At 40.9% G+C, this 26175-nt stretch overlaps 1 protein-coding gene across 2 annotated transcripts in view; it reads right to left on the reverse strand.

Moving 5' to 3' along the window:
- Window positions 1–11891: 11891 nt before the first annotated feature.
- MAPK9 (mitogen-activated protein kinase 9) overlaps window positions 11892–26175 on the reverse strand; it is a 67233-nt gene continuing 52949 nt past the window's right edge. The window contains exons 6-12 of one of the 2 annotated variants that reach the window (XM_082837157.1): window positions 25261–25426; window positions 23732–23803; window positions 20371–20553; window positions 19232–19356; window positions 18146–18209; window positions 16322–16393; window positions 11892–14959 (exon numbers count right to left, since the gene is read on the reverse strand). In XM_082837157.1, coding sequence (XP_082693283.1) covers window positions 14817–14959; window positions 16322–16393; window positions 18146–18209; window positions 19232–19356; window positions 20371–20553; window positions 23732–23803; window positions 25261–25426 — 825 coding nt within the window. In that variant the 3' untranslated portion in view covers window positions 11892–14816. Of the gene's footprint in view, window positions 14965–16321; window positions 16394–18145; window positions 18210–19231; window positions 19357–20370; window positions 20554–23731; window positions 23804–25260; window positions 25427–26175 lie in introns of both variants that reach the window. The other variant, XM_082837158.1, reaches the window with a different exon arrangement.

A 26175-nucleotide genomic window follows, 5' to 3' on the forward strand; every position in this document is an offset into this window, starting at 1 on the left:
AGGCCCTCATAGGTGAAGGAAGGAGATCCTGTGGTCCCAGCTGCTGTAGACACTCAGACAGTAGCCAGAGCCTGTGAGGGCCCCTGCAACATGTCTGCCCCAACTCTTGGCCCAGCTGGAGCAGGTGACTCAGGAACGAGCCTGACACCAAGCGGGCTGCCAAGCACCGGCACCAATAATCAGAGAACAGTGAGGACAATTTTGGCCTCTGGCCAGTGCATTTTATTAGTGAAACCCACAACTCATCCATTCTTGGATCTGGTGAAAACTCATCCTCTCCCGCTGCCCCCGAGGTCAGATCTGTGTTGCGGGTACAGCATGTGCTGCAGTCATCACCTCCCAGCAGCTCCTTGAGCCGAGCTGGCTCTGGTGAAAACTCTGCAAACTTACTATGAGGGCAAATCTCCAGGGGAAAGTCATCACATGGCCAGCCACTGGTGGGGGGTAACCGTTATGGACTGAACGTGTCCCACTCAAATTCATATGTTGATTGTGAATCTCTATATTGTACACCTGCAACTTATATAATATTGTACATCAACTATACTTCAATTAAAAATCTACTATGTATCATATAAATGAACTGCAAGGATATATCGTACAGTACAGGGAATATAACCAATACTTTATAATAACTTTAAATGAAGTATAATCTATAAAAATTTGGAATCACTATGTTGTACACCTGAAACTAATATAATATTGTAAATCAACTATACCTCAATTAAAACACAGTTCATATGTTGAAATCCTAAGCCCCAAGGTATTTGGCGGTGGGGCCTTTGGGAGGTGAACAGGTCATGAAGGTAGAGCCCTCATGAACAGGATTATCACCCTTATAAAAGGGACCCCACAGAGCTCCCTTGCTCCCTCTGCCAGGTGAGAACACAGTGAGAAGGTGGCCACCTGCAACCTGAAAGATGGCTCTCACCAGAACCTGACCATGCTGGTACCCTGATCTCAGACTTCCAGCCTGCAGAACTGTCAGAGAAATTTCTGTTATTTATAAGCCTTCTGGTCTGTGGTACTTTGTACAGCAGCCTGAGTGGACTAAGACAGTCACATTTAATGATTGTGTATAGACCAGGGCCCTGACCATCCACTGAGTCTGGGCAGGGATCAGGGAGGAGAGAGAGAGTGTGTATGCATGTATGCGTGTGCTTGTAATATGTGAGTGTGTGTGGCATGTGTAGTGCATGTGTGTGGGAAGTGAGTGTAGGTCTGGTCCCTATCACAAAGCTCCAGGCTTGGCTGGCTGAGGACAAAGGCTGGCATTACAGATGGAGGGGGGGGGGTCCCTGGAAGCGGGGCGGGAGATGAGGTGCAGGTGGTTCATGTAGGAGAGGATCCCAGGGAGCTGGGGAAAAGAGGGAGAGTGAGATAGGGAAGGGTGGACAGCCCATAAAAGGTGCATTGTTCAGATGGTTACTGTCATGGCTGATAAAGGCCTAGACCCTTTAAGGAACTGTACAGGAAGTGTCTCAGCATTCTCCTGCTGGGCAGAGAATTTATCCATGTCCCCTCTACTTCCAGGTTGCTCCTGCATGAAGGCTGAGTGTACAAGCAAAATTCCTGAGGCAGAAAAGCATGAGCTTGAGGCTGGCCACCCCAGCACACGCACAGTGCCATCCACCCACCTGTGCTGAATGCAAGCAGGTGAGACTGAGTCTCGGAGTACAAAACTTGCCTGCCACAGGCCCCCGTGGGACACTCAGATTCCCTCAGGTCACCCCCTTTCCCATCCCTCCCAGAGTCCCCTTGCCTGCAGGCAGCACTTCTGCCAGCTAGGTGGCATAGCTGGGGGTGGCCACCCCTGCTGACTCCTTTCACTGCCTACTGGTTCAGTGGCACGAGGAGCCCAAAGTGGCCCAAAGGAGAGACTGAGGTTCGGAGGAGGCATTATTGGGTCCTGGGGGCAGTGTCCAGCAGAGCCTAAATCTGCAGGCCTGGAAAACACCTCCTGAGGGTACTCAGCTCCCAAACTTAGGGGAAAGTATGTGACATGATGGGCCCACCAGGTTCTTGTCAGGGGACTGATGGCATAAACCTCCCCTTCCGTCCTAAGTGCCCTTGGCACCTGCCACAACTTGAGATCTCATTTATCCAAGATGTCAAATGTCACTGTGCTTAGGAATCACCTGGAGCACATGAGGAGAGGCAGCGCCCCAAGACCCCCATCAAGACTCAGGTTTAGGGGCCTAGGTGGCCCCACAGTCTGTGCTTGTAACAAGAGCCCCAGGTGATGCTGATGCAGGCAGAAGATGGGTCACACTTCAAGAAATGCTTATTAAAAAGGGTACAGGGTGGGGGCTTCCCTGGTGGCGCAGTGGTTGAGAGTCCGCCGGCCGATGCAGGGGACGCGGGTTTGTGCCCCGGTCTGGGAAGATCCCACATGCCACGGAGCGGCTGGGCCTGTGAGCCATGGCCGCTGAGCCTGCGTGTCCGGAGCCTATGCTCTGCAATGGGAGAGGCCACAACAGTGAGAGGCCCGCGTACCGCAAAAAAAAAACCAAAGGGTACAGGATGATCCCTCCCATTTTTGGTGGGCAGAATAATGGCCCCCACAGATGCCCAAGTCCTAATCCCCAGAACCAGTCAATGTGTGACCTTACACGGTAAAAGGAACTTTGCAGGTGTGACTTAGTTAGGACTTTGAGATGGGGACGTTACCTTGGATTATCAGGGTGAGCCCCATATAATCAATGGGTGCTTAAAGGCAGAAGAGGGAGACAGAAGAAGAGTCAGAGAAAGATGTGAGTATGGAAGCAGGGTCAGATGCTACTCTGCTGGTTTTGAAGACGGAGCAAGGGGCCAAGAGCCAAGGAATGTGGGAGGCCTCTAGAGGCTGGAAAAGGCAAGGAAACGAATTCTCCCCTAGAACCTGTAGCAGGAACCAGCCTTTCTGACACCTGCTTTAAGCTCAGTGAGACCCATGTGAGACTTCTGATCTACAGAACCGTAAGAAAATAGACTTGCATTGTTTTGAGCCCCTGTTTGTGGTAATCTGCAATAGTGGTAACGGGAAACTCGGACACCATTCCGCAAGAGAGGCATGGAGAAGGCAGGCAACTTATGCAGGTGGCACAACAGGGCGGGGGCCCAAACCCTGCATGCTTCCCATTAACTGCCCTGGGGGCGGGGTGGGAGGCAGGCAGGTCAGGATCAAGCTGCTGCCCGCTGAAGGGCCCACAACTGGGCAGAGTGGATGTGTTATGGACCCTCCCTGGGAGCTCATTTACAACACAGATGCCCAAGACCTTGGACTCAGAGGATCTGTGTGGGGCCCAGGAATCTGCATCACAGCATCAAAATGGTTTACCGACCTTCAATTGTTTAGAAGTTATCAGCAGAAAAAGCACAGAAGGTGGTTTTAGGACATCCAAATATCCCAAATGTGACATTGGCAACCTTGATCATGTAAAAGTGTGTGTGAGCAATGTGGCAGTGGAGCCCAGGTTTAACACCCATCTGGTCTAGTGGGACCCACAGAGGCTGCCACAGAGGCAGTGACGTGTGGTTACAGCTGCATTGTAGCAGGCTCACTCCAGTGTGGGGTAAAGGCCGGGCTGTGGCTGGACAAGAGTGGAAGCCAGGAGCCCCTCTAGGCCGTCACAGCCACTGCTGAGCTATCTGTTGGAGATGGAGCCAAAAGGATTGGAGCCTCCTTTACCCAGGCAACTTCTTGTCCTTAGTTGTCAGCTCAGCTGGATTAAGTATTTGTGTCTTATTAATGGGACACGGGAGCCTCTCAGCAGGCGTTTGCTGAAAATGAAGGAGTTGCATGAGGGGAAGAGGGAACAGGAGGGGTCCTGGAAGTGGGGACCCCTGGGAAGCATCCTGGCCCGGCAGAGGAGTCCCGACATAGTCCTGTAGAAGGATGCATTTTGATTTTGTGCAGAGGCGGCAGTGTGTCCATGGGGAGTGGGGCTTTCTGCCTCCAGCTAGGCTGCTGGGCTGTTTCTAGACCAGTGGGTTTGGGAAGAGCCTCGGCCAGGCTGTCTGCCTATGCTCAGCAGGGCTCAGCCTCGTTCCACAGGCCCACAGCACACACAAGCCCCAAGTCCTCTCACTGCCACCGCCACACCGCCTTAGTCTTTCCTGGTCTGATGGGTCCAAGGTGGCCCCTCACGGCTGTCACACCCTGCACTTCTCTGCTAGCTCACCCTCACGCGTTTGAAATTTGCTGCCTCCTGCTCTTCCCAGAATAGGCCCTGCCACTAACCAAAGGAAGCTCTTTTCTATTTAGTTTTCTGAGAGTCTAAAACCAAAACAAAAATACGTTATTTATTGAAACAGTTTCAATAAACACCCTTGCATTAGTGAATAAACAATACAATCTTGGATTCAGTTAGCATCTATGAAAAGGGCATAATCTTGATCTGTCTTTATTCAATTTTGGAATCAAGATTAATCCAGCCTCCTAAACTGAGTTGGGTGGCTTTGAAAATCTTGGATAAGTTAGTTTGTTTCTTGAAAATGAGTAAAAATTGATCTGTAAGATTAATTTCTTCTGGAGAGTATTTGGGGGTGGGAGGGTACCCTTTGATTACCATTTCACTTTCTCTGACAGCCACTGATCCACTCAAGTTTTCTGGAGGCCACCCAGAGCACACCCGCTCCTCTGGCCTCAGACCCCATTTTTGCATGCTCTCTGGCTGTGGGAGCTTGTTTTCTTCCTGCCTCCATTTCCCCGACTTTAAGATGGAGATGATACTGACCTCATGGAACTGTTGAGAAGATTAAATAAGCTCGTATGTGTGATGTGCATAGTACCATCATTCCTTGAGACAATTTCAGTGCTTTATATATCTATAGAAATTTGTCTACTTCTTGTAGATGATCACATTTATTAGAATACTGTATATTTTCTGTCTATAATAACTTCCCTTTTCCACTTTGTCACTTGCATATTATTTCTTGATCATATCTCTAGAAGTTTATCTAGCTTATTAATCTTTCAGATTTGCTGATTTTTTTCTCTCATTTTTATTTTCTAGTTTCTTGTCCCTGTCCTTATCTTTATTATTACTCCTTTTCCGTCTTTAGGCTTGCTCTGTTGCTCTTTTGTCAATCTCCTGACTTGAACATTGAACTCATTAAAAAAAACTGTCCTGTTTTTCATAAATGTATTTAAGCCTTAGCTGGGTCAAATTTGGCATGCAGTGTTTTTCTGAGGTCATGCACTTTTAGGAATTTCATAATTTTTCTTATGATTTCCTCTTTCACCTAGATTGCTTTTAGAGTATTGTTTAGTTCCCAGATATGTGAGATCTTTTCAAATTTATTTTGAAATTTATTGCACTATCACAGAAAAAGTTGTGTATTTTTAACTTTGGAATTTATTGAGGCGTCCTCTGTGGCCTGGTATATAGTCAATTTCCTTTAAATTCTATGTGTGATCAAAAGGAATTTGCCTATTGGGTATAATATTCCCTATGAGTCCAAGTTTAATAACTGTGGCATTCCAGTCTTCTAGATCTCTGCTAATTTTTCACTTGCTTGACCTGTCAATTTCTGAGAGGAGTGCATTCAAATTTCCACTACATTTTATAAGTTATTTCTCCCCAGGGTACTGTCAATCATTACACACACACACACACACACACACACACACACACACACACAGAGATTCTTTAGTAGGTTTCTCTGATGTCATGTGGACACATTTATCCACACGAATGCTGCCTATTATAAACACTACTAACATATCCACATTTAATAAAGTATTTATTTATGTATATTTCTATGTATACTTCTTTGTCTTTAAAGTACATGCATATACCTCATTATACACGAGTTTACAGACACTAAAAAAGTCTGGGGGACTTCCCTCGTGGCGCAGTGGTTAAGAATCTGCCTGCCAATGCAGGGCACACAGGTTTGAGCCCTGGTCTGGGAAGATCCCACATGCTGTGAAGCCACTAAGCCCATGCGCCACAACTACTGAGCATGTGCTCTAGAGCCACGAGCCACAACTACTGAGCCCATGCGCCTAGAGCCCATGCTCTGCAACAAGAGAAGCCACCGCAGTGAGAAGACTGTGCACTGCAATGAAGAGTAGCCTCTACTCACCGCAACTAGGGAAAGGCCACGCACAGCAACGAAGACCCAATGCAGCCATAAATAAATAAATAAATTTGTTAAAAAAAATCTGGTTGCATGTAAAAACAATCAATGGGGGGAAATTAGTGACTATATGCCAGCATAAATGTGTGTATACAGGAACATATGCATCTATATAAGCAAATGTGCATACAGGAACATATGCATCTATATAAGCAAATGTGCATGCATGCATGTATAGCTGTATGTATGCAGAGAAGGCTCAAGCACATGTGGTAAGATGTTAACCTTTGGGGAACTGGGGTGAGGAAAGGTATACAAGAACCCTTTGGACTATTTTTGCAACTTTTCTGTCAGTCTGAAATTATTTCAAAATAAAAAGTTAAAAACTTAATGAAGTCAGTAGAAAGGACTGGAAGGAATCAGCTTTAAGGAACTTCCCTGGCCACAGTTACAGCAATTTAAGTCTCCAAAAGAATGACTGGAAATACTCAAAGAAAGAGAAAGTCAGAAATATAAACCTTCTTGTGATACCATTTGAGGTAGGGATTGAACCCACACCTTACTCTTGAGCACTGGTTGCTGAAGGTAAGGAACAACACGTGGAGCCTGCCTTTCAGCCAGAGCTGATCTGGGAAGCTCTCCCTGAGACCAGAGTGACAGCGAATGATGTCAGTGGGATGGCTGAACTAAGCCATTGTAAAATTCCTGCTCATGGCAAGGATTATCATCTGGGGTTAACTGCATGAGATATGTGGTGGATGGGGCCCCTGCCAAAGTAAGCCCATGTGGATGACTTTCTAGTCATGAGAAAAACACAACTGTGTGACAGAGGATTGGACTGGCATCATCCGAACCCAGAGGTCAATTTTAGCATCAGTGACAGCGGGTCAAAAAGATATGAAATGTCTTCTGGTGTGAGTTCATATAAAGAACACACTATCACTTAAATGTATTATAACCAAAAGATGTGGGTGTATCTATCAAACCTTTGGATATGCATTCCAGATCCAAGAAATACTGGAGATGGACAGCATGGTCAATGCAACCCCGTGGAAGCAGCCACACAGAGCTAGAGAGTACACATCCTGCAGGCCAACCTGCCTGACAATCCTGGTGTCACGGAGGATTAAAAGATTCTTAAGAACATGACAACCAGAAACCAGATACCAGGAATGTAAGAGCTTCAACTAGATCCTGGCAGGACACACTAGTAAAAGGACTTTGGGGACACTAGGGAAATCCCAAGACCCTGGGTATTAAACCAGATGAAAACTTACCGACATGGACAGCTGGAGACCATTAACTGAAAAATGTAGGTTATAAAATGCATGTACAGTGTGACCTCATCTGGGCAAAAAGCAAAACAAAAAATCATCTAGATATGTATGTGTCCATAGAAAACTATCTGAAAGATATACAATAAAGTATCAAGTGGTCATCTCTGGATGGGGGAATATGTTGTGTTTAGTTTCTCATTCTTGATTGTGTCTTCACACATATCTCTTTTTATTTAAAAAAGGGAGCAGATGGGATGAGAGGAGGTGGAGAGAATGAGTATAGACTGCTCTTCATTTCCGTTGTGAAGGGGAGCAACTCAAGTTAAGCAGCTTTTTCTTTTTAACACAGGTGACATAAAGGTAGGAAGTGATGGAGCAGAGGTGGGGAGAGTGACGACACAGGACAGAGATGATTGTAGGAGTGAAGTTCCTGAAAGGGGCTGAGGGTCAGCTCCTGTGGGAGCAGGGAGGGTGGGTGAGGGGAGGAAGAGGCAGGCCTTCACTTGCTGCATTCTATTCCTTTGTCAAGTACCGTTAGGGAGCCATCTTTGAGAATATCTGAGAACAAACACGTACAGCTGAGTGTTCTGGTCAAGTAGTTATTTTTTTAAATAGCATCTTTAGTATGATAATTTGCTGCTTAAAAACACCCAAGAAATCAACTTTAATGTGGAGAGGTGGACAAACTTAACTATTAGTGAAATTCTGTATGCAACTCTAGCCCAGATTAAAATCAAAAATAAAAACAAAGTAGCCTGACTGCTATTAGCTAAAAAAAGGCAAGGTATGTTCAAGGTGATAAACTGTGCTGGATGGACACAATTCTGTAATCAACAGGCTACTGGAGGGCAGCTTGGCCCCTTGTGGAATCACAGTTGCGTGCACTTCAAAACATCACTTCTTTATTCATGTGGAAAGAAAATAAGGCCAACACTTGTTTCTACCCTGCTCCCCTGCCCACTCACTCACTTGTGGACACTGAGATAGCAACTGGTCACATTTCTAAGTGGCCACAAGATCTCAAAGGTGTAGACATGAAGGGGAAGCTGAAGCTCACCACCTTCTCCTCCCAAGAGAAAATAAAAGAATGAACTCTGAGAACCAGTGCCCGGTGCCAAACTCATTTCTTTTCTTGAAGTAAGTAGATCAGAGACACCTGCTGAAGTGTCTTCATGATTTCTTTGAGGTGTCCATTAAGATTCTTCTTCCTGACCTCATGGCAAGGTAACACTCCACATGAGCTGAATGACAAGCCATTGGGCTGAGAACCCTACAGAGGAGGCTGGCAAAGTGCTGGCCACATGGCTCCTGTCACTGTGACTGCTGGGTCTGCCTAAAGGCTCCATCCTGCCGCTCAAGGTTATTAGTCACCTTGTGGATAAATTTTCAGAAGGCCTGTTCATGCTCATAAAACTGACGGATGTCACAAGCTGGCAGACAGAATGCTTATGAAGAATGACAGAATCAGGATTAACTGCAACATCACAAAATCCAGTAATTTTGCTGGATTACAGGCTGCGAGTGTGATGTGGCTGTTAAAGCTAAGGCCACCTGAGACTGTGTTCATTAGTGGGGCCTTGTTTGGAGGGCGTGTGCTCAGGCTGTATCTGAAATACTACGTTCACTTCTGGGCCCATGTTCTTAGGGTGCACTGAGGTGGTGAGGCTCTGGGGGCTTTTTCATATGAAAGAGGGTTGGGAGAACTTTGAGTTTAAGCTAGAGAAGGGAAGTCTTGGAGCTCACTTTTCCAACTAATGTATTAAAGCCTGTCTCATAAAGGTGGATCAGACTCACTCTATTTCACCAGAAGGAAAGACGTGGGACCAATGGGTGGAAGTTGTGGGAACCAGGTTTTGGTTCAGTTAAAGAAAGAACTTTCTAACAGTCAAAACTACAAAAAATTCAGTGGGAGGAGCATTCTCTTCACTAAAACCATCTGAGCAGAGGCTAGATAACCTCTTCAGGTTGATTCCTACCCTGAATGGCAGTATGAACTAGAGAACCTCTTCATCCATTCCCACTCTCTATGAAATCTAAGTGTGTAGACAAAATAAAGCCAAGAATTTATTTCAAAACTCAGCACAGAACTACTTCTTTAAAATGAAGAGATTCATTTAATCACATCTATGTTTCTATGAAGTCTGTATTATAAGCCTATAGTTCCTACCCTGCACCTAAGTTCCATGTGGAAGGAATACTGTAAATGATCCATTTCACTGAACTGAGACTCAATATGCTCTTTTTGACACAGAACAAGAACACTGACTTGTGCTGGGGCTCAGAGTAAAAATGTCCCTATTTATACCCAAGATCTGTATGTAAAAGTGTCAGAACCACTAAGAGCAGAAAAGGCCAGCAGAACTCTCCTTCAGGCTCTGCTTCCCTCTAAGACCACAAAGCATCTAGAAGCTGCTTCTAGAAAGGGGCTCTTAACACGGTATCCACCAGGGTTCAGGATTCCTCAGAAAGTTTGGCAAAATTTTGTGCTCATGGCCTTTTTCTAAGGAGAGGATCACAGTTTTCATCAGACTCTCAAAGGTGTTCACGACTATAAGAAGAGTAAGATCTGCACGAGTGTGACAGCACTCTGAGGGCAATTCTGCTGCTCCCTTCCTGATGTGGGTCAGGGGCTGCAGCTTCCTCACTGTTGTGCAGGGGGTTAGAGAACTGATTCTGGATTTCCCTTCCAACACTAAAACCCCACAGCACAGAAATAGCACAGCAAACACCCTTGTTCACAAGGACCCCTGAGCCCTGAGGACACAGCAAATGAAAGGTTCCCAATGGCCATGACAGGCACATCCCTCTTAAATCATGGTCACATTTGGCTTCAAAGAGATGTCACTGGCCAATCTGTCACTGTTATTATGGATTTTATTACCACCTTTCCTGATTAAAGACCAAAAATATCAAATAACCACCTTATTGTCAAAGGTAAGCTTACACTTAAATTCACACAAGTAGCTACAGAATCTTCAGGAAAGTATATCCTAAGTTATTCTGAAATACTACCCCTTCTCCCACCAAAAAAAAATCCCACCCACCTACATGTACCATTTAAGTCAATAAATTAAAAGTATTTTAGTACTATCTACTCTGAAAGTAGGAAGGGGGTAAGATAGAGAAATGGAACCTAGATCATTTTCAAGAGAAATGTTTTCCTTTTCTAGAAACCTTTAAAATTAAGATTGATACTCATCCATCTGGAATGATTCTAGTCCTTAAAGCAGTGAAGAGAGTGAGCCATTGTGGGCCCTTCTATTCCTATGGTTTTAAGTAGTAAACATCCTAAAGTGCCTCAAAACCAGAAGCAAAATGAAAGAGGCTCATCCATGCACAAAACCACAAGCACAATGCTGGAGAGGGTGTGGAGAAAAGGGAACACTCTTGCACTGCTGGTGGGAATGTGAATTGGTACAGCTACTATGGAGAACAGTATGAAGGTTCCTTAAAAAAACTACAAATAGAACTACCATATGACCCAGCAATCCCACTACTGGGCATATACCCCGAGAAAACCATAATTCAAAAAGAGTCATGTACCAAAATGTTCACTGCAGCTCTATTTACAATAGCCCGGAGATGGAAACAACCTAAGTGTCCATCATTGGATGAATGGATAAAGAAGATGTGGCACATATATACAATGGAATATTACTCAGCCATAAAAAGAAACGAAATTGAGCTATTTGTAATGAGGTGGATGGACCTAGACTCTGTCATACAGAGTGAAGTAAGTCAGAAGGAGAAAGACAAATACCGTATGCTAACACATATATATGGAATTTAAGAAAAAAAATTGTCATGAAGAACCTAGGGGTAAGATGGGAATAAAGACACAGACCTACTAGAGAATGGACTTGAGGATATGGGGAGGGGTAAGGGTAAGCTGTGACAAAGCAAGAGAGTGGCATGGACATATATACACTACCAAACGTAAAATAGATAGCTAGTGGGAAGCAGCCGCATGGCACAGGGAGATCAGCTTGGTGCTTTGTGACCACCTAGAGGGATGGGATAGGGTGGGAGGGAGGGAGATGCAAGAGGGAAGAGATATGGGAACATATGTATATGTATAACTGATTCACTTTGTTATAAAGCAGAAACTAACACACCACTGTAAAGCAATTATACTCCAATAAAGATGTAAAAAAAAACAAAACCCACAAGCACACAAGCACCATTAACGATTTGAAGTAATACAAGGAAAGACTGACGGATTGGTGGATTCTTCTGGCCACACCTTGTGAGAAAACAATTACTCCGAATACTCGGTTTTGCACTGCATGTTTTTGAAAACTCAGATTCAGGAATCTGCAGAATATTTTCAGTAAGAGATCTAACAGAAATGTTTTGCTTTTCAATTTAAAAACATTTGCTAATATTGATTGAAATGATGACACTCCAATATCTACCTGTGTTCATGTTAAATCTGTAATCAGAGATGGTGATGTAGAAATACACAGTCAACTGTCACTTAAAAACACACCACAAAAATTGGACATGCTATACACTTCTCTTTTAAAATGTATTTGTATTATTTTCACCAATCAAAACACACATAATATATTTTATTATAAAACATTAGGCAATGTTACTTTTGAGATATGCAATCTGAAAGGTCACACCTGTGTTTACTACCAGTGTGAAACACCAGAGGAGTTACATTAGCAATCAACCAGACAAATTCATCATACATCATTACCATGACTTACACAGCATCAAATCTGGATTAAACCAGTATCCCATTCAGTGTTTCAACTATGGACTCTGGGTGTCAGTAAGGGGCCCTGCCAAGGGTTTTCTCCTTTCAGCACTGCGGCTCTGAGTTTCAGGGTGCAGAGATAAACACAGAGCCCTGTTTCCATCTCCTGTTTCCACAGCTGATCAACACTGAGCAGGATGTGTTTCGAGAATGCTCTCCTACTCTGACAGACTCTGTCTGCTCTCTGGAACCTGTACTTGAAATCAAGACCTGACATAGGGGAGGCAGTCACTTCCTTTTTAACAAAAAACTAAGTCAACAAACAAAACGAACCTAGTCCAAATTCCAGGCTAATAATAAATTACCTGGTTTATAAAAATATGTGTCCAAAATAGTTACTTCAGGGTTGTGTACAATATAAATTACAAAAATAAAATAGAAAAGATGAAAAATTGAGCATAATTTTTCAGTTCTTTATCCAACATCAGCATTTATCTATGGAGAGCAGTTTGAAACCATCTGCACTGCACCAGGGCCCTGGCACATCTCGGCTCAGGAGGGAGGACCCTGAAGTGGGGTGAGGTATTTCTATGGAGCTCGGCTGTCTGCAGCCCTGTGGCCTGTCCTAGGTGCACTCACTGATCTCTGATGGAAGGTGGTCTTGGCAGGAAACCCGTCCACACCATCACGGACTCCATCCGTGAACACACAGAGGAATGAGTGAGCAGAAAGCCAATCTGTGCGGCACCTAGCTCCACTTACAAATGACGCCTGGCTGAATGTACAATCACCCAGCGAAACCTTGATGCGCCCTCAGCATCCCTGTGCTGCATATACATAAGCCTAGGACAGATAATGTATTTTTAAAACTCTCACCTTTGTTTTTCTCTTTAAAGATAGATTTAGTAAAGTCTTTTTAAAGAATGTGTATTAGAGAGGAGGCCATTTTAAGATGTTTATATATGTATAGTGATAACTTGCTTCACAATACCATCAGGCCTCCAAAACCAAAATAATCCTAAGCCATGTAATAGGTGTTTCTGCCTCAATTCAAGTTAGTATTTCCATCTTATAGTTGAATGTGTCTAAACCTCACAATATAAAACTATTTATTACTTCAATATTAATTTTGTTCATCAAGGGTTCCAGTTTCCAGTGATAAGACCAATAAGATACAACTGGTGTAGAGATAATCATATATTTTAGATAATATTTATAATAAACTTTCTTATCAAAGTTCCTCCTCAGAACACATTCTATAGAATGTGAACAATGTTGATTCAATAGCTTCCAAAATAATTAAACACAAGATATGAATTTGTAACAGAATAAGCTCAAGGGAAAAGCATTATGAGCACAGGTAGCCGTATGTGACCATCATAACTCCATTTCTGCAATGACACTTCAATACCCAGTATTTTACTGAACTTTGAATGATTTCCATATCAGTCTGAAAGTATCAATTTCAGGTGAGCAGTTTAAAAATCAGAAAATGTTCAATAGTTAATTATTACCCTTTAGGGTATTTCCTCCATATCCCTCAGAAGTTTTTCCAGAACATTCATGGATTTCCCTTAGGAAAAGGAAATGCCTCCACAAAGTGGAAAACAAACCATAAACAGGCATTCTGAATCAGTCTGCTTCCTAAAACAGACCAAAGGGGGATTTATGTGGTTTCTTTCAGAGAAGAAAGTCGAGTAAGAATGCTGTGTTGGAAGAGGGAAACTCTGCCTTGTGAAATCACGTATCTCACCTTGAGTGACAGAAGGTAAGAAAGGACCCAGTCCAGGCTCAAGCAAAGCAAGCACTTAGTAAGTGACTGCAATCATCTTCAGTGATCACTTCATAAAATTCTACTCTAACAGCAGGTGATGGGTTCAAGAATCTATTTGCCATCATATTATTGACATAGGTATTAGGTGGCTAATAAAGAAGGTGAAGTTCTAGGTAGCATTTTAAATTAATAAGTCCAGAAGACCAAGAAAAAAGAGATAGGGAAGATAGGATTTTAAAGGTATATATGTTTTAAGCAGCACAAAACAAAACTTAAAATTTTATCATGCAGTAAAGCTGAATGTACAGTCACCCAGACTAAGACAATTTAGAGAAAACAAAGTGTCCTGGTCTTAGCAGTGGTAATTCTCAGCCCCAAACATGACAAATTTAAGAAAAGTTACATTTTAAATTTATAGATTTAATTATATTCCTTCTGAAATACGAAAGAAAATAACTCATACCCTAAAAGAAGGTAATATATGATAATATGATGGTAGCCAATTAATACACATAAATCTATTTTTCTGGACAGACACCAAATTACTTAAGAGGATTAAGAGACAATTCTAGAAGCAGCACTACCTTGAAGATTATTTGGCTTTATAAATACTGATTTCCAAAGTGCTAGAGGGCAAGTCTGAGCAAGCATTTGTGGTCACATGCATATAAGTCCCAACGGTTACTGAGGATGAGAAACTGTCACTATTACTGTACAACTTAAGAAAAAATTCATCTATTCTAATTGCTCACCTGAAATGACCTTGAACAAAATCTCTAAAAGTGTGGTTTGCACTTTTTTTCTTTAGACATAATCTGCTTCATTTTATAATCTAAGCAAGGCAAGCCTAGTACGACTGAGTAGGGGCAAGGCATCGTGTTTCTTACATGCAGAACATGGAGTTTTTCTATTTGGTTCCATCAACTCCCAAGTATTTCAGGCCCATGGAAGCGAGAGTTCCTTCACTGATGACAAGCTTGCTATTTCTAACTTATCATCGACAACCTTCAAGGGGTCCTGTTGAGGCATCCAGACTGCTGTCTGTGTCTGAGGCCAGCGTCTGCTCAGTGGACATGGATGAAATGTCATTGATAGACGACGACTGAGAAGGAGTGGCGTTGCTACTTACTGCTGCATCTGTGCTAAGAAAACCAAATATAATAAAATCTGAGGCACGACATTGCTGCAAATCCAGGCAACGAGACTTCAGGTCATTTCTCAGCTCTGTCCTTTTGTAGTTTCCTATACTATTAGTATAAACAAGAAGTTACTTGACTATATATTTTGAACTTTTCCTGGAGTCTTTCTTTAGGCTCAAAATCCCAATTATTCCTCCGTCTTTCCCTGCAATATTCTCTTTCTTCCCAGTGGCTAAACATCGTACATGTACTCATGTATAATCATGTTATTAACTTCTTTAAAAATACCTGCTGGTTTTAAAAAGATATTAAAAGAAAATTGCTGAATTTATCCTAAAACTATCAGTATCACAAAAGGCTTAAGCCCAAGTAGGATTCAAGTGTCATTAGACATTTCAATTATAATCATAAACACTTAGTCCAAGGAAAAAAGCATCAACCTTTGAAAAATTCTTTTGCAATAAAAATACCTTCTAAAAGAAGGATTACATGCAAATTAAAAAAGGAAAAAAAATTAGTGGACTCTTGTTCATTTTATTTTTGCTTTCTAAATCCCCAAAGCTGACATGTTAAGGCAAATGAAACTATCCTATTTCCTACTATCTATATTTTAGTCTGGTTTGAACAAAAACAAAACATCCAGGTTCCCAGAGGTAAGTCTTAAATTTGTGCTGAGTTAACAACGAGCACCTAAATTCGTATTGAAGTTATATAATCTCTAGACACTTGACACATTTGTCATGCTGAATATAAAATTCAAGAATAAGAAGCAGTCCAACATGTACTTACGTGTGTGTGTGTGCATACACTTTCCAGTGGGAGTGGAGTGAGAAAATAAATATAACTAAAGAGTTTTGTTTAAGTAGAACCCTACAGGACACCATATATACTATGTCTTTAATACTCATACAATTACCTAATTGTCAGACTTCTACCACTAAGTAAAACATGTAGAAAGATGAGAGAATTATATGAACAATTTTCTCAAAAGAAAACCCAATTCCATTTTATCTAGATTCACATTAATTTTTGTTTTTAACTGGTTAGGGGCAGTACAACGAGGGTCATGCACATTGAAAAGGCTTTAAATTCAATTTCCTTATCTATTAACAAAACTGACAGCAGCTGTTACAAGGATGAAACAAGAATGTTTATAATATAGTTGGTTCGTTGCCTGGCACAACAGTAAAATGTTAGCTGCCACCACCAGGACAAACCGAAAAGGAGAAGACTATTTCACATAAGGAGTTTTCAAATCCAATGCTGGTCAAGCTGGCACTTAACACACTGTTGCCACTTATAAAAAATGAATAGGGAAAGAAAAATATTATGCAGTCAAACTATTAAAGCAATCACTAACCTGAAGGTTGATCTTTCACAACACCATTCTTGCTTCTTTCTTCCCAATCCATTACTTCTTTGTAAATTAGCTCTTCAAATAGAAATGCAAGTTAAAATGCTTCATCAGTTTCTTTGCATCTCAAAATACTGCTTCCAAATCAATTGGAACCACTCCAAGGGCACTGTGATGTGCTATTTTTAATTGTGATAGACAATTAAGTAATATAGTTTACCTAGACCAAAATATAATTTGATCCATTATATCTCTTCAACCCAGCTATTAAGACAGCCAGGGACTTCCCTGGTGGCGCAATGGTTAACAATCTGCCTGCCAATGCAGGGGACATGGGTTCGATCCCTGGTCCGGGATCCCACATGCTGCAGAGCAGCTAAGCCCATGTGCCACAACTACTGAGCCTGTGCTCTAGACCCCGCAAGCCATAACTACTGAGCCCACGTGCCACAACTACGGAAGCTTGGACATCTAGAGCCCGTGCTCCACAAGAGAAACCACCGCCTGTGCGCTGCAACAAAGAGTAGCCCCCACTCGCCGCAACTAGAGAAAGCCCGCACGCAATCAAGACCCAACACAGCCAAAAAAAAAGACAGCCAAAAATGTATGGTAGCTCTGGATCCATGATGCGGGTTTTACAAAGTGGGGGTGAGGGAGAGAGAATGAGAGAGACACACAGAGGGAGAGAGGTGGGGAGAGAGGGAGGGAAAGTACTAGCAAAGTGGCTCTAACAGAACAGTTTAAGTACTGGATACTCTCACATCTTTTTGCACATGTTTTCCTCCATCTTTACTGTGGTTCTCCAAATATAACCCCTCCAGATTGGTCAGAAATTAATCTAATTACCTAAGTTTTTTCTTGGCTTCAATCTCAGTTTTCCTCAATTTTCATTTGTAAGAAAAACTAATTACCTATTAACTAAGCAGCTTCCTAAAATTTTGCTATTCATGAAATAAAATTAGCATATTGCAAGCAGTTAGTGAGGCCTATGGGTGTGTGCACATGCAGGTTGTTGGTATCCCTATATCCCGGGGAGGGGCTCTTGGGAAGGACACATCACCATGTTTGACTTGCGCTGACCATAGTTCTCAATTACTACTGATTCTTCTTTTTAATGAAAAATTTTTAGTTCAGCCTCTTTTTTACTGGTTTAGTTTGCTGTGGGTTGTTTGGTTAATCTTAGAGTGGTAATAATAACTATCTGCATATTTTTGATCTGCAATTTTCCCCAAACTCTTATTTTAAAACACATATATAACTACATGGCTTACAAATACAGCAGAAGTTCACATGACCCCAGTGGGGTCTCCCACGTCTGCTTTACAGAGACCTGTGAACTGGGGTTACTCAACAATTTGCAACATGTTGTCAAGGTAAGTGTGATACAATCACTGAGTTTAGTTTACAAACAAAGATTTGATAATGTAAGATTGTGTGAAAAAGCCTTTATTTTTCTCTTTTGAAGCAAATAATATGCAATTCATACACGTTCCTCTCTAATTCTGTTATCTTCAAGTTCTTTTTCTACTGGGAAATAGGAAGAGAGAGGATAAATGGGCTTCAGGGTTTCTCAACCCTCTCTTAGAAAGGCTATTGTCAAAAAGTGCAGGCAGGAAGCAGAGGCAAGTGTTTTTTCTTGATGCCACATCGAAGTGAAATTAGAACAGACTAAGCCACACAATGATTTCATATTTGCACAGTATAGAACACTTCACAGATACCTCTGCTTTGCCTACCTGTATACAATGTTGGCAACATACACTTTTCTAAAAATCTTGCCCCATTGCAAGAAATGTCATAAGTAACAATCAAAATAAGTTCCGTCTTTACCTTTCCATTCTTCAATTGCATGTTCTCTTTCTTCCAACTGGGCATCATAAATTTGAGGTGGTGGCTAAAAGTTAAATTACAGCTAAAGTCAATAGTTAAAAAAATAATGAGGCATGAAGAAAAAGAATCACTTTGTAAGACTTCTAAAATATTTATAATATGGATGTAGTTTCATTAAATACTTGGCTTATTAAAGATTTCTTTATAAGTACGATTTCCATCAGTTTCAGAATCAAAATAATTGAGGAAAAGTTAACCAAAAAAATAGAGCATTATAGTCCTCTTAATAATCACACTCTAAAGACATCTGCCCAAATGTAATTATAAAATTAGTAATCACAGGCTGCTTCTTAGAGATCCACCCTGGACAAGGTACTGTGCTATGAAATACAGAAGCTGCAAAACATATTTCAGGTTTATATTTCTTCCTGTTAGAACTCCCAAACTCAACCCCCAATTCATAAATGGACTGCTTCAAAAATTTGCTTAAAATCATGTGTTTATAAATCAAATTCTTTTCATATAAAACAATGTTTAAAATGGTGGTTAAATGCATAGGCCAAGACATAATAATGAGCATGCCACTATGTGGTTATTTCACTTCCAACTAAAGACCATCCATACCAATGCTGCTACAGAAAAATGCACATGAGCACCAAACTCAGAAGTGGAACCCCCCTAGCAGGTACCTCTGGGGAAGGATGAACAAACTTGTGATTTTCAGGAAGTTTCTTAGCCTGACTGGGTGCCTAAACAAGATGATGTAAAGCAAAGCCCAAGGCACAGTGCCAGGTACACAAATGGATGCCTAAAAAAGGTGATATTATGATCACACATCAGCATCTGCATAAATGAAGATAATTATATCACCACAGCATAAGCATGTTCACTCCTGAGGTACTCTGAGTAGAGCCCCACTAACAAGAGTCCCAAAAGGGGTTGTGAGCCATGTTACATGGCCTCGTTGTAATCAGGAGTCCTTTTAAATCTAGGACTTTATGTACCCATTCCAGACTAACAGACAGAAGGTCCAAGGAAATGTATGCCCTGCCTTTACACATAAGTCTTTTCAAAATAGATGCTTACCGCTTCTGCTTCAGCAGGGTCATACCAAACAGTGATATAAGGGTGACGCAAAGCTTCATCTACAGAGATTCGCTTGTCGGGATCTATCACTAACATTTTTGATAGTAAGTCTCTGGCTTGACTTGCTAGGGTAAAAACAAATATTAGATTAATAAAGTAATACCGTTAACCTGAAAATCACACAATAAAGAACTAAATGTGATAGCAGAGACAGAACAAAAATATATTAACTTTGAGAAATTGTTGATAGCTTCAAGATTATTAGAGTCTTTTTCTTTAACAGTAAGTCAAGCAGCCACTTCCACTATAAACCAGGCTTTCAAATGTGCTTTCAGCTTCTGAATTTGGAAGGGAGAAGGACAGGGCACAAGGCTGAGAAGCCACATCCAGGGAGGGTGCAGGAGCTAAGCTAAGGGTGTCACTGCCAAGAATGCAGGCATGAAGCAGAGGCAAGTGTTTTTTCTTGATGCCACATCGAAGTGAAATTAGAACAGACTAAGCCACACAATGATTTCATATTTGCACAGTATAGAACACTTCACAGATACCTCTGCTTTGCCTACCTGTATACAATGTTGGCAACATACACTTTTTTTAAAATCTAGAGATTAGTAGTTAGAAAAAAATCCAACAACTTCGATAACTTGGTTAAATATAAGGCTCACCTAGGTTTTAGCAATTAAAATTCACTAGTATAGGCAAAGAAGAGATGGGGCTTTTCTGAATGAGGCACAGTTTATCTTGATGTAGAGAGAAACAAATCTATTCTTTCCCTTAAAACACTTAGTGATAAGCACAGGAGAAGGGGAGAAGGAGCCTTTTAAAATTTCTGACTGTTCAACTGGGCTAGAATCTGTATTCAAGTATTCTTTATACCTGAAAACTGTTTGAATTCCATTTGCTGTAATTAACATAAGAGTCTTTCAGACTGATGTAAATATTTTGACCACAGGCTTCAGTTACGTCACTTTATTGAGGACAAAACTTCTAGGTCTTTAAGCTTTCTTTCTGAAATGCCTTCATTTTACCTGTAAATGACTTTGAGGGTTTCAACTATTTTGTCTCTCAATGTTCACAGGTTTTAGAATGCAAACATAAAGTGAAAGCTTCACCCAGTATAAGAAAAAATGATATCTTACTTTTAATTTTGTCTCGTTCAGATTCTGATGGGAATATCCAATCTGGAAAGAGTTCTTCAAATTTGATTCCAGGATACTTTGGTCTGTTTTCTACGTAATTCCTCACAGTTGGCTGAAGTTTCTTCATGAAATCTGCAGATGGTGTTCCTAGCTGCTCAATAACTTTATTCCACTGATCAATATCTAAGGAGTCTCTTGAGGAAAATACAACTGAAATGCCTTATATTCATATTACATAAAGTAGCATCATTCAAAGAAAAACTTAAATTATATTTATACTTATCAACAAGTAATTAACCAGGCCACCTCACTGGGTCAGCAGAAGCATTCTGAAATAATATTCGAAAAAGGTTTGGGCTCCAAGTTAAGACTATTTAAAAAAAACTCTGCATCTTTATAAACTCTGATCAGTTTATTAAATCAACACGATGAAGTCTATATGCCTTCCCATTCTAGATCAAAATAAAGTTATCTTGTAACTGAAGAATACTTATGACTGAAAGGCTTAAACATGAAATTAGGTAGTAATTATATAGGCAAATTGAAATCAGTTCTCATAATAAAACTATGTTAGATCTAAAGCTCCCTAAAGTAGAGAGACCTATCTGATTGCTCAATTTACAGCTGGGAGCCACCCCTGCGAGGCAGGCCTGGAGGGATGGGGTGCATGAGGGGGTGGGCAGGAGCCAAGGCTCTGGACTTTCTGAGCTCTCACCATGTCCTTTCCCACTGTAGCTGTGCTTACATTGAGCGGTGACAGCTTTGAGAGGTCATTCTGTTTTACTTGGCACTGACCCGGACCATCACTGCAATACAAAGGAGTGTGTTTCATTTCCTTTCAAAGTATATGACCTGGGTTTCAGACTCCATTGTGTATTAGACACTCACTAGGTGTCAGGCAGTCAATCTCCCTTGGGTCTCACCTTCCTATTTGTAAAATGCAGACAATACCAGCTTTGCCTCTTTCACTTGGGGCTTGAGATAACTGGCAGGATGAATGTGGAAAGGGATTCTATTGATAAAACCATAAAAATTATACAAGAGAACGCAAGCCAGAGGAATCAAATAAACAGCATCTTTAAAAAGTGACTAATTGAGGTATGTCTTAGAAAAATAAAATGACATCACTGTGAAAGAACCTAGGGAACAGACACATGTTCTTTAAAGAACAAAGGAGGAGGCCCTCTCGCTTCCTGTAATGTCTTTCTTCTTGCTGGTACACCATCCACTGGAGGATTCCATCACCAATCAAACAATTTTTTTTCTCCCATCTTAAAGCAACAGCCACTCTCCTTTGGCTGAACATCGTAGCTTAGCTACCATTCCCATTTGCAGCAAAACAGAGTTGTCTATACTTGTATCTCTAACTCCCAGTCTCTCATATTCTCTCTTAAACATCCTCTCATCAGGCTTTTCCCCCATCACTTCATGAAAACTGCGCCCATCAAAGTTGCAGGTGACCACCCCTCAATTCTCAGTCCTCACCTTTTTGACAGTGTCAGTGAGCCTCCCTCAGTAACCTGCTTCCTGGCCTCCAGGGTCCCTTGCTCTCTGGGAGGTGCCTGCCTAAAGCTTTCTCTTTCTCTTAGGCCATGTTGGGACAGGAGTTCCTTTTCTACCTCAGGTTACGAATCTAAAACAAATCTCTGAGAACTGCAATCTGGTTTCTGGAATCTTTTTCTATCTAATGTTGGAAAAAGTTAGCAAAATTGTCTTTGGAAAATGATGTAATCTCTGTGTATGTTCTGAGAATGACAGTAGGTGACGTTATACATAAAATTATTATTACTGACATTGCAAGATGTTAATATGTAAATTAAGAATTTTAAATTACTTAATAGTGTACCAAAGAGTTCCTACACTTTTCATTTCTGTACTTTCTGAAGAAAACCTTAATTAATTAAAGAAAGGAAAGTCACAAAATGAATTAAAAATTGAGACAAACTGAATGTTAAGTAGATACTTCTAATTATGTATCTTTAGGGCATTCCCTGGCAGTCTGGTGGTTAGGACTCTGCGCTTTCACTGCTGTGGGTCCAGGTTCAATCCCTGGTGGGGGAACTAAGATCCCACAAGACTTGTGGCATGGCCATCAATCAATCAATCAATCAACCAATCTTTAGAATACATCAACTTTTCCCTTTTTAAATGAATTTATTTGCAAATTAAAGATCTCCTTTTTTACATATTGAACCAACTGAATCTAAGGTAAGGCTATGGAAAATTGCTAGAAAATTTATTAGAACAAAATAAAATGCTGTATTTAACTTCACATAAAATCTGTGATGTGAAAAATGTCAAGGAAGGTAAATAAAATGATAGGAATAAAATCTTTTCATTCCAGGTCTGTGTTGTGAAGAATTTATATTACAAATAAACCAACCTCATAAAACTATAAAAAACTAAAATTACTTTAATAAAATACATATAAAACATGACTATATAACTTAATTTCTTTTAAAGATAACCATCAATCTGCCAGCAGAGACCACTTTCATAACAAAAAACAAAATCAAAAGACTAATGAAAATTTTAGGTGGTTAGAACACAAATGAAAAAGGGTATACGTGAAAAACCATGTTAGAGCAAAAAATATTGAAGATGGAAGAATATGAGGAATATGAGAAAAGAAAGCTATTGAAACTATCATATATCTATTCTCCTTTATGCTATATATCATTAATATGATTTGCTGACCACAGTATAAGTTAACTTTTTGCATTTTATATTTATTTAAATGTCTGTTAAACTTCCCCAGTGTGTCACAAAATAACCTAAGTGGATCTTCTAAAATTTTCTACAAAATGTCAGAAGAGTAACAAAACAAAAAAATGTAGCAAATATTGTTTCTCACAAACTTTTTACTTTAATCTTTTTCATTTAGGTCTTTATGTAGTGTGCTTCAGTTCTTACTTTGGAGGAAAATATTTTAATTCATCTTGGTAACTAATGAAATAGTATATTAAACAAATTAAACAAATTACAAATTATTGGCCTATTAAATTTAGACAACAACTTTCTAGATAGCTAAATTAACTGAATTAACTAAACAGAATTTTCATTTAAATATCAGAATACATTTGTCAAAGAGTAAATACATTTCTTATAAGCTATTTTTAATAAAATTAAGAACTAATATAAATTGGTTTAACTTAATTCTATGCCTCAATAAAATTGTTACAGGTAGTCAAGCAAAAAAGAAACATAAAATTGAACCATTTGGTGTGTGACACTAATTTAACAAACATAATCAAGACCCCCTTAGAATACAGTCTAGAATTATGACATTTTCCTTTTGACCTCCTGCTGCCCTTGGTATTTATGGAAAACATGGCCGGGAAGGTCCCCCGGGGAAGGATACGATCAGTGCCTTGGAATATCACACAACCTTTCACCAGCTCTCCCATGATGCAACCCACTGACCAGATATCAACTGAAAATAAAGTGAAATGACAAAATTATGAAGTGCCATGAACAAAACAAAGGTGAGGAAAAGGATTCTAACAGTGTACTAAACACACAAACAAGGAAAATAAATTGCTAGTAACGGGTGAACTTTTTTACACAGTATGAAATATTGCTGACCTCTATTTTGGCCTTCGGTTTGCAGCAATCTGGGCTTTTAGTGCCAAAGAGTCCAATACTTTACAGCTTCAGAAACAAACAAAGTCCCAGAAACAAGAAGTGCCTGTCCCCACAAAGCTGTTTCCAGGCACATGCCCACCCGTGCCCCCAGCCTTTGTGGTTAGTGCTGGGTCTCTCCCTGTGAAGGATACAGTCTCTTCCTGGGAACAGGACTTTATGGAGGACCATTTCTGCCATGATGCACCCGACAGACCAGATGTCCACTACCAAACACCAGGTGATTAAAACCAGCCAGAGACCCTCCAACACATGTCCTTTCTCAAACCCCCTCCCAAACAAAGACAAACCCAGCTTGTCAGCAGGACTTTTGTAAAATATGAACACCATGCCTCCAGAATGATCCTTTTTAAACTGTCAAGTCAGCAGGGCCTCACAGGGACAGGCTTGTCTGGGCTCCAGGTGAGGGCCAGAGGTGCCCCAGCTTCTGGCTGTTCACCATCTTCTGTGGGGGCCCAGCTGAATTACAGGCCTCAGGTGACCAGGCAGAGGGCTATTTATTGCCCCTGCTGCTGGGGGTGGGGTGAGAGAACTAACAGGGGACCTAATTTTCTCTCATGTCCACAGAGGACTGGAAGCCCACAGAGCTGTGTCTCTCAGAATGGGAGCACAGGTTATAAAACATCTGAATAAACTTGAAGCACAACTCATTTCAGATGACTTAGGCAAACTTTCAGATTCTTTTTTTTAACACGTGAATGTGATTTAGTTCTTTTTGACAAATTTTTCAAAAGTTAAGCTTCAAAGAGCTCTGATATTGCTTGAATAAGTTTTGCTGTGAAAAAAATACCAATTTTACACACAAAAAGCACATGTTGTATTATTCCATTTATATCAAGTTCAAAAATAAGCAAAATCAATCTCTGCTGCTGGAAATCAGGATAATGGCTTCCTTTGGGGATTGAGACCCAGAGCGGGGCTGGGGGAGGCCTTGGGTGCTGCTGGGGAGGCCTTGGGTGTGCTCCCATTGAGCTGCACACTCGGGATTTGCATACGTTTCTGTAAGTATGTTATACTTTGATAAACATTCAAAAATATTAACTTTAAAAGTGAATTTTTAAAGTGGATAATTTTAGCCAATGGAAATATAAAATTAATTATTTCTCATCTGTGAACTATGATAACCTATGTATAACACAGCCTCCACATTATACTTCATACAGTTCACAGGAAAGAGAAAAAAACTAGTGATGACGAACAGCACTATTTTTACACATCTCGGCCTCTTCCAGTTCTGTCTGTACTCACCGTTCTCTTTGTAGCCCATGCCCAGGATGACTTCAGGTGCCCGATAATACCGCGTTACCACGTAGGGGGTCATCATAAAGTTGGTGCATGCTGTGCGAGCCAGGCCAAAGTCAAGGATCTTAAGGGTACAGTCTGACTTTACTACAATGTTGCTAGGTTTCAAATCCTAGGGCAGAAATGATTTAAATTAATAAAAGGAACCAAAGCATGCTAAGTAAACAATCTCACATTGGTAAGGATTTGTGAGGTATGTGAGAGTGCTGGGAGAAGGAGAAAAGTTAGAATTGAACCCTGGGATTTTGGAACCATTTTGGAAAATCCTACTCTCATATTGAAACTAATACAAATCAGCCTAGAGAGGCCATATGGTTGCCCTTACCCCTGTGTGGAAACCTTCATGACACTCCTTTGCTTAAAACCTTCGGAGAACTTCCACAACGCCCTCTCCTCCCTCACTCCACGTCTGGTCATCCTTCAGTTCCCAACACTCTGGCTCTTCCCTGCTGTCCAATACAAATATAACTCAACCCACATGTGTAATTTACATTTTCTAACAGCCACCTTAAAAAAAGTGACTAGAAAAGGTAAAATTAATTTTAATAATATTTTCCTTTACTCCAATACAGTGTATTTCCAGAATATTCATTTTAAAATGTAACCAACATATAAAAATTATTAATGAGATATTTTACATTCTTTTTGTTTGGTACTGTCTTTGAAATCCAGTGTTTATTTATAATTATAGCCACATTCTGAGTACTTAATAGCCTCAGGTGGCTAGTGGCTATAATACTGGACAGCACATGGCTAGAATTCTCTGACCCTGGAATCTTCCAAAGGCTTCTTCTTTCCTTGGAAGAAGAATCCCATGATTACCAACCCCAACTTCCCACCCTTCCCTGGGACCTACCACTC

Source organism: Leucopleurus acutus (assembly GCF_964270905.1).
Source record: "Leucopleurus acutus genome assembly, chromosome: 3".
NCBI classification, from domain to species: Eukaryota; Metazoa; Chordata; class Mammalia; order Artiodactyla; family Delphinidae; genus Leucopleurus; species Leucopleurus acutus.